Consider the following 9,694-nt stretch of genomic DNA (forward strand, 5'->3'; position numbering starts at 1 on the left):
TACTAATGGTTCGGGATCTCTCTAATGAATGTTACATCGCGCGCTATCAACGTTCGCCAGGAATTACGGTCGTCGGTATAAAAATCGTTTCGTTAATTATTTTGCGGTTAATCAGCCAGATATATACGACGAAATGATGATGGAAAAATCGATAGGAAAACGAATAAATTCCTTAAAATATTCACGCCCTCGTGTATTTATGCAAATTACCGTGAGATATCGGGGCTGTCTCTGCTTATTTTCGCCGTGACTTCGATATTAGACTTCGATATTCCGCGCAATAGCATATTAATTGCGCTCTTGACGTGGATCCGATGCTAATAAAAGCACCTTATTTGTACAAATAGCATTTGTACAATTAAACCTTAAATATACCCACTGTCACTTTGTGCGTTCTACATATATATATAGATCGTTGCCTTCGTTTTCGGCTTGTACGTCAATTATAACGCGTCTGGCGCAAATGAACGCGCGAAATGAGTGCGGATCGACCTTACGTTGAATATTTTCGGCATCGACGAATTCGCATCTGATATTATCTAAATATTAATACTGGGCACGAGGAGAGAAAGAAAGGGTATCGAGTGACACGATATTAATGGCATCCGATACCGAGCAAGCAAAACGGTTCCGCGGTACATCGAGGGGGCCGATCTTTTTCAAGTTTCGTTCGAGTGCGTCAGAAAAATCGCGACTCTCTTATCGGTTGTTCGCTCGATTAACCATAGCGAGTAGAATTGACAATCAACTTGCGCGTGTTTCTCTCTTTTCCTTCTCTTTAGTCTCCTCTTTCTCTCTCTTTCTCTGTCTCTCCCCTGTCTGTCGTCATCGTCATTTCACCCGAATTTCACGTAACTGACGCACGGCTCGAGCCAATCAAACATTGACTCGCATGAGCAACGGGATGATCGGCAAATTAACATAATTCGACGATTCTTCGCGACGACGAAGAAAAAAAAATAGCGCAAGCTTCGCGTCTGGAATGCCTCTGTCGCGCAAATACCGAATGCGCTCGCGAATGATTAATTTAAGAATTCGACTCGGTCGAATTGTCATACGGAATGTTAAACGTACGATCGCGAGGTTTTATCGATGACGAGGCGAGCCGTCCTTGTCGTATCGTCAAGGTGCAAATTCTTTTCTTTTCCTTTCTGTGAAGATATCCGATACGGCCAGTATCGTCTTCTATCGATATCGGGTTCTACCTGTTATCACGACGTATATCGCGTACATTACGTCACATGTTACCCTGATATTGTTATCGCTATTGTTATTACTTGGACGGTTATTAGTATCGGTCATCGCGATAACTGTCGCGTCTAGAATATCTGAATATTGCATCATACATATGCGTATCTCTGAACGTGTGCAAAGAGAGGCACCTCGGAGTACAATGAAAAATTCTGAAAAGGAGAGTTTCTAATTTCGCGGAGTCCAATTTTCCTTTTTCCAATGGAGGGAGCGCGCAGTCACGAAGACGTCCAAATGAGTGATGTCATCGGAGGAATGCAAGGTTTACGAAGGGGTTTCGTGCACGCGCACTCTTTTTGCGCATATGCAAATAATTTCTGTTATCGCGCCGCGAAAACAGAAGGAGACGCAGACGCAAGGCGAACCGTGCGAATTTTTTTTACAACGCTAATATACGTCAGCGAGATAATCGCGGCCCGGCGCGACAAAGAACGTCGAAAAATTTATTTAAAAAATATACTATCATGCGTTTATCAGACGGGAGTACAGTCTTGGAATCTTGTCGAAGGGTAAATGCAGCGCTACGGAAATAGAATCAATCACGTCGGCAAAGTGTATCAAGTGCCACTCCGCGTTCTCGGAGCACGCTCTTCTACAAAGCGAAACGATAAATTGCATTTCGCGGAGCATGGGGCGCAGCGGCGGCGGCGGCGGTTCCGTAATCAGGCAATCGGCATCGAACTTCGTGATTGCCCGCTGAAAGCTGAAGGTAACGAATTTAGCCGGGTTTTTTTTCCTCTCCAACCGACATTTCTCTCTTCCTCTCCCTCTCTTTTCCTTCCTCTTTTCCACGCAAGCGGAAAATTCGCAATTACGTAACATCACCACCCACCCGGCTGGGAGAAGGAGGGATCCCTGTTCGTCGCACTTCGATGCAGCTGCCCGGTTCCGCCGGTGCTCTTTGCCGTAGTACATCGCGATAGCGTGTCCATAAATCGCCGCTGTGTAGGCCCTGACGATGCAGATTGCATTCTGATACAATGCGACTCGCGGACGGGGACGAACGGAGGGAGCGGAGGAACGGACACTCGCGTAATCGTCGTTGCCCGAGCTGACCGATCTCCGACGTGGTTTCGTGTGTTACGTACGGACGCTCATCCTGAACCGGCCGATAACGAGAAATCGTAGTCCAGGAAGAACGACCAGCGACTCGAAGCGGCCGAGAATAATGCATATGCGCTCTAACGATTTTCGATACTCTCCCGCGGTTGCAAATTCGTTAACATTTCTTCGTTTACGAGCAATAATGATTTATTTATGAGAAATTAAGGGAGAAATAAAGAAAGAATGATAAATTATATGATTTGGATTGATTAAATTAATTAACGGAGTGTCGGCACTTCCACCAATAAATATTTACAAGTATAATAAATTTACGTGGCCGAGAGAGAGAGAGAGAGAGAGAGAGAGAGAGAGAGAGAGAGAGAGAGAGAGAGAGAGAGAGAGAGAGAGAGAGAGAGAGAGAGAGAGAGAGAGATATTGCGACGTAACACGACTGGCAGTGGTACGTGATTTATTTCGATTTAAAATAGAGATATAAAAAGCGGTAGTCGTTAAATTATTTTCGCGGACTCGGCTTCTCAATTACTGAAAGTCCTACGTCTCTACGTCAAAGAAGACACTGTGAATCGCGCGATGATGAAGCACGAATACTTCGGCGGCGCGAGTTTACATAACGAACTACGATAAACGTGTCTTTTACGCGAAAAAGCAGCCGAGCAGATCGGATTATGCGGCGGGGAACGTCCAAGTGGACACGACGCGACACGTGAGATTGTATACCAGTCTAAATTCGTCATCTCCAAACTTTGCCTGTCACTTCCAAAATAAACAGTTCGGAACCGCCTGTGCCGTCCTCGGAGCTATCAGAGACAGGCTGCTCCGCGAGCTTTCTCGTAGCCGAGAAATAACTGAATTCTTTATGCCCCGCTCTCTCGCGGCGGCGGCAGTTTTCTAATTACACATCGCTGTGCGTCTATCCGAAATCGATTTGTCGATCGCGAGCACGATAATCCTGCCGCGAGGCAAAGTTAGACGACAGGATTTACCGTCGAGTAGTTACAATCGTATTATCGTTTGCAGATTACCATATAGTAACCAGTAATCCGGATAGTGATACGATGCACAGATGGAAACTCACCGCGGCACGCCTACGCGCGGTAACGTAACGAGCTCGGAAGCGACCTAAGCGACCGAGAATAGAGATCTTGAGCGGAGTTGTGAGACTTTTCTTTAGCGTTAATCGCAGAATTAAACTTAATTATACGATTGTAACATTATGCAGCTTTGTCACGAGTGGATATTTTACTTGCGAATAAAAATACCGAATATTTTTCTTGTTCTGTGACGGGATCTATGAGATCTTTCCTAAACCTATACGATCGACCCTTCCTCTGGGGTTAAACATTGTTTCTTTTCGATATACAGGATTTAAGTGGAGCTTAAGAAACCGAGTTTCAAGAGACCTTACGACGCCGGACGCGCAGAGTCCTACCACAAGCGTGCGATAAAGCGATGCATTTAACGTCACACTCACCGTCTTGGAGGACAGGCAGCAGTCGTTGAGATAGAGATGATGCGTCTCCCAGCGCCTGAGGAACTTGCTGGACAGGATCTTCTTCACGAGGGTCCGGGTTTGATTGAGATAGCACACTTGTATGTCGCCTTCCTCGAGGGGCTTGAAACGGGGCCCGGCCGGACCCGGGCTCGGGCTCGGGCTCGACGAGCCGCTGGCCGACGAGCAGCCGGCGCTCTGTCGCTCCAGATTCGGGCAAGATCTCGCGGCCGGCAGGCACCCGGTCGCGTCCAGACCCTCGGGCTTGAGCGAGTCCATGCCCGGGCTGCTGTCCTCGCCGTAGGAGCTGCAGGTGTCGGCGGGCGGGGACTCGACGTTGGAACGCAAACTCGCGCCGGACGACAGCTGGGGCGAGCTGGTGCTGGTGGTCTCCTGCCGCATCGCGCCGCCGTTCACCGACAGGAAGTCGTAATAGGGCACCGTGGAGGAAGTCAGGCCGACGGTGGACGCGGCCGCGGGGCTGCACGGCAAGGACGAGCCCTTCGTCTCGGTCGCCGGACAAGTCTGCCCCTCGTTCTCCTCGTCGTCGTTCTCCTCCTCGCTGAAGCCGTTCTCCAGAGACGGGATGTCGCCGACGGAGGCGGTGGCTATCTGAGGGCTTCCGGTAACGTCGATCTGCACCGACGGCGACGAGACGGTCGTCGCCGTGGCGTTGTCGCCCTGCTGCCCCTCGTCCGTACGAGGATTCCTCGACGAGGACGAGGACTCCGCTATCGATTCGCTCAGGGGCGAGGGAGACGTCGAGGAGGAGCGAGTCGTCTCGCCGTTGTTCAAGCTCGAGGAATCGTTGGAGCGGAGACGCATGAACTTGCGGCGCCAACCGCTGCCGTTGTTGCTCGACTTCTTCGTCGGCGACGGCAAGAAACAACGCTCGGTCTGACTACTCTCGTCCTGCCGTTCGCCGATACCGTTGTCGCTGTTCAAAGCGACCGTTATTCCGCTCGGCGAGGTCAGAGCGTCCGGTCCGGGCGACAGGGGTTCCGGGTCGAGGTAATCGGCACGGATACCCGGTAGAGTGTCCGTGCTGCTACTGCCGGACATCGAGGCCTCCTGGTCGATGTACCTGATCGAGGAGTTGGAGCCGTCGCTGGCCGCCTCGGAGCCGCGTCGGTTGCGCTCGCTCGCGTTGGACGTCCTGCCGGGCGACAGGATCGCGCTGGTCAGCGAGGACTTGCCCTTCCCCGTCGACAGCGACCCGGGGGACACGACGCCACGCGACGATCGCGTGAAGGGACTTTTTAAATCGAAGCAAAACATTTCGTGCGATTTGTAGGCAAGAGACTAGAAAACGACAAAGACGCGAACGAGTCGTCTACGTGACAGCGAGGTGAGCGTCGTCCTCGTTGTAGCTCTCTCGTATCTTCCTGTTCTGGTCGTCTCGAACATCAGGCACGCGCACGAACGACGAACGTGTCGGCGACGCGACCGGATAGAGAAGTTTACGCGCTATCTGTTTTTTCTGCCTGAACTTTCCCGCTTCTCTTCTGACGCCCTCGTAGACCGATAATCCCCGTCGCCGTCGCGCGTCCGCGACGAGGGAGACTTCTCGTTCCTCCGCCGCGCGCGGCGACGTATCTTCTCCGATATCTATCGACCGGGCTGAATCCGCGTGCCGGAACGAAAGGTCGAATTTCACCCGTCGAATTTTCCCACGCGCGTTCTTCCACTACTTCCCCGGGAGGAGGGAGGAGGGGTTAAATCGTCCGATCGCTCGAGGGGAGCGTACGCACGCGAAGGGATCACTTTAGCGCCTCGGGGCAATCACTAATCACCATCGCGGGGGAAGAGATGATCAATCGGATAGGCACTCCAATAATCCCCGGATATCCCGAGATTCCTGAGAGAGAACGTGCCTCGCCTCGACGCCAAGCTCAGTCGATCCTTTTTTTGCGCGCACGTTGGAACGCGCCACGACACATCCTCGAGGTCTGCGCGCCGCGGTAGACGCCGACGTACTGATTCCCCACCTACGGCGAGTACGGCGTCGACGACAACACCTCGTGCGTTGCCGGTGGCGATGTCAAAGCCACCGCGGTGGCGGTGCACCGTTCGGCGCGGGAGGAACGCGCGCGATCCACGCCCGCCTGTTCGGCAACAGGACTATTCGCGCGCCGAAGGAAGGAAGCGGGATCTGCGGGATCCGCGAAGCGGGCACTGGGCAGGTGATCCGGAGAAAGAAGACGGACGGGGGAGGGAGAAAGGATGGAAGAGAGAGAGAGACGGGGTGATAGAAAGAAAGAGAGGCGGGAGCGGAGGGGGGAGATGGAGAGCGAGAAAGGGACGAGGAGAGAGCGCGAACTAGGCGTGTGTTTCCGACGTGATACGTAAATGTCTGACACGACACCGGAGACAGAGGATAGAACAGGTGGGGACGCCCGAGAGCAAGGCGAGGAGAGGGCGTCGCGACGCGCGGCGTCTGGCGGCCGATCGATGACTAGTCGCGAGTTCGCGCGGGTTTATCGCACGTCCGTCTCGCGGACGTACGGTTTGCCCTCCGCTTGTTCGTGCCTCTCGTTGCGTAATCTAGGTGTACGTCAAAGTACGCCGGATATCGACTCTTCCGAATCTTAAACCCCCGTTCGATTGACGAGGTCCGTCCGGTCACGAATCAGCTAGAAGCTGTCTCTCCTTTCGCCAGACGATTCTCGTCCGCTCGGTGGACGGTGCCGAAGACGCTTCCTCTCTTCCTTTCTTCTTCTTTTTTTCTAATCTTCTTCTTGTTGATTGTTGTTGATCGCGCCAGGCGAACCTCAAATCGTATAGCACGACTATGAAACTCGCACGGACTCGGCTATTACCGCGACAACATTGCCGTAATCATCAGTCCGTTTCCGGTCTCCGCGAATGATCACGATCGACGAACGCTGTCCACCAACTCGGCGAGATACACAGGGACTCGGTGTTTCCGACGCGTTACATCATTGCATCGTTCTTCGATTAGCTTGCGGAAGGCCGGGGAAGATCGGCAGGAGATTCGGCCCGGCCGAGTCGAATTGACCGAACGATTCGTCGTTTCTCCGCGCGTGCAAAACTGCAAATACCCCGACGATCGACGTCAGCAGATTTACGGAACTAATCTCGTGACGCGCGTCCGCCATGCCGATTAAAACGGATCGCGGTTGTGTGTGCACGACGCGGGTGAGCGATTCCCGCGATTAGATAGTGTACCCCCGACGATCCTTATCGCCGCCCGATTTCTTCGTCTTTACAGCTGCGTGCTGCGTCGCGCGGATTATTCCACTGTATGTATTGTAGAGTAAATTCCAGACCGCGCAGTCTTCTTTCACCTCGGCGAATTCCTCTACGAAACTCGCCGTTGCACGCGGCCGAAAGTTGTCTTCGATAATTACGCGAGCGTGTCCGCCGTGGCGACCCGAATCTGAGAAGATAAAGCCTTTCTTTTATTATTGCGCCGTACTTAATTAACATGCACTCCGTGTACTTCGTCCTCTATGTATCCTCTATGTACGGAGTAAACAAAATTTCATGATCCGTGAAATCTCCTTTTGTCATCTCGTCAACATCTGCCGAGCGTGTTTTCGCGTCACGAACGAACGCTCGGAGACGAGTTTCGCCGCTTGATCTCGAACAGCGTCCGAAAACAGTTATCCCGGCATTGTAGGGTAAATCGGGAAGCAGCTCGCTGTGCAATCTCTTCTTCGCCGAGCGATAAACCTCGGACGTCAATGATAAAGGCAGCAACGTCACGATCAATTTTAATACTTTAATCTGTGTCTACCTACAAGATACAGGCGCCGACTGTCTGGTGTCTCACATTCGCTCAGAGTCCGCGCCTTCGGAATCGGAACGCGTACTTTTACTGCGTCCCGCGTCCCGTTAGAGCACACGCGCGCGCGCGCGCGCGCACACACACACACACACACACACACACACACACACATGCACACATACGCGCGCACACAAACGTCTACGCGCGTCTCTACTCGTATACGTTTTACGACGGCGTCACGACCACGACCGCGACGTCCCGTTTCGCTCCTTCCGCGCGCGGAACCCGCAGAATTTCCGTTGTTCGTTCTTCCACGCGACGATTCTCCCAACATTCGCGCGATCGCGGTTTATTTAAGAGCGACTCGCCACCGCAGCTCGCGAAAGAGACCGTTTCCTCGCGGCGTGCATCACTGACGCAAGAGCGGCGCGGCGGGCTTTAACTCTCGGACTCTCGCTCTATCCCGCGGCCTCTCTTTTACTCGCGCCGCGAGACCGCGAGTACCGTCCGTTCATCCCCTCCTCCGGAGCCAGCTGCCTCCTCGCTCTCTCGCTCTCTCTCGCAGGCAGCCCCGAAATTACCGCGTGCCGAAATAAATCACGCTCGCCTTCCCGCGGACCCGCGTAACCGCATTTCTCCTCTCCTCCCGTTATCGCGCGGCGACGGAAGACGACGCGACCGCGTGCACTTCCTACGAGGAGAACTACGCACACGGTCCCCGCGTTTCCGCCCGCGGACACCCCTCCGCCGGGCCAGGGGCCAGGTTTTACGACGGCGTCACGACCGCGACGTGTCCCGTTTCAGCTCCTTCCGCGCGCGGAAGCCGCGTATCCAAGCAGCGTCGGCTTCTCCGCGAGGCGCGTCCGACCGCTCCCCCTACCACGCGACAACGCCGCGGTCTCCTCGACGACGTCGATCCGCTCCGCCGTCTCGTTGCTACCCGAGTCCCCACGGGTTCACGTCTCGCGGGGCGACGTTCCTCCGCTCCTTTCCCCGCCGACGATCTTCCCTCCTTCCGCGACGATCGGCTTTAATTTTATTCGCGTCGCGAGGTCGAGGGCAGGTGATCGCGCTGCGGACGCACGCCGGACGCGTCGCGTCGCAGACCGGGCGCGACGTCAGAGACTGAGACACGTGGTGGGCCCAGGTCACGTAGATCGCTGCCCCGCCGAGTGACGCCGAGGTGAGCGGGCGCGCCTCGGCCGCGCCTCCGGTCTCGCCGCCGCCGCCGCCGCCGGTTTTCCCTTGTCGTTGTTCGCCACCTCCTCCTCCACCGTCTCTCCCCTGCGCATCCTCGTCGTCGGCACGACGCGGAGGGATTTGTTCCGACGGACGTGGGGCCACTGGCTGGCACCGTCGTGGGCGACTCGTCGATATGAAGGCGGACGTCGACGGCGACGACGACGATGACGACGACCGCGGCGCGGCGGGCATGCGTGTTGAAGAAAAGCCGCCGGCTTTCACGCCTGCCTACCGCGTTCCTCTTCTTATCCAAATGCCTCCTTCGTCCGTTTCTGTCTCTCTTTCTGGAGCACCGAGCCGGAGGCGCGAAGCCACGAGTTGATTTCGCCGGGGGGGGTACCGGGCCCCCCGTTTGCCGATGGCCGCGCTAACGTAACGAGTTCAAGCTGATCAAACCCGCGCGATAAAGACGCCGTAAAGACGTCTATAAGACTTTTTCAGGTGTCTCGAGGGAGACCTTCACTGTCGCTCGGGGGGGGAAAAAAATCTTCTTCACTTTACGCGTAGCGATTCCGGTGCAGTCGTGAAGAAAATTATATGTATCGAGAGCGACCACACAGCTGAGACTCTCACTATCAGCTCTTTTTCCATGCATCCGAAAATCTTTTTCCAATAGTAATCATCATTAAGCGCAAATAAGCGTCTCGCCGATTCGAACCTGATTTAAAGTTTTCGATATCCTCCTCCCGATTTGTTCGAGAAATCTTTAAAATCTCTAAAAGCAAGCCCTCGCGGCGCAAACTCGTTACCGTCGTCGTCGTAACATCGAGTTGTTCGAGAAGAATCTCTAGAACGAGAGCAGACTTCGTCGAACGAAGCAAAAAGACGCTCGGGACGATCAAGAAAGAAAGGAAAAAAAAGCTCAACGTCCGCGAAGCTGTCGAGAGCGCGTCTGC

The 9,694-nt window shown here is 54.2% G+C and overlaps 1 protein-coding gene across 1 annotated transcript in view; it reads right to left on the reverse strand.

Moving 5' to 3' along the window:
• LOC139773581 (C-Maf-inducing protein) overlaps positions 1 to 8,900 on the reverse strand; it is a 33,485-nt gene extending 24,585 nt beyond the window's left edge. Inside the window, exons 1-2 of the mRNA XM_071708119.1 lie at positions 7,570 to 8,900; positions 3,788 to 7,205 (exon numbers count right to left, since the gene is read on the reverse strand). Of these exons, the coding sequence (XP_071564220.1) occupies positions 3,788 to 5,083 (1,296 nt within the window). The 5' untranslated portion in view covers positions 5,084 to 7,205; positions 7,570 to 8,900. The remainder of the gene's footprint in view (positions 1 to 3,787; positions 7,206 to 7,569) is intronic.
• Between the last annotated feature and the right edge of the window lie 794 nt (positions 8,901 to 9,694).

The sequence above is a fragment of the Temnothorax nylanderi genome, unplaced genomic scaffold (genome assembly GCF_030848795.1).
Source record: "Temnothorax nylanderi isolate EJ_2023f unplaced genomic scaffold, tnyl_v1.0 TNYL_tig0004_pilon, whole genome shotgun sequence".
In the NCBI taxonomy this organism is placed as follows: Eukaryota; Metazoa; Arthropoda; class Insecta; order Hymenoptera; family Formicidae; genus Temnothorax; species Temnothorax nylanderi.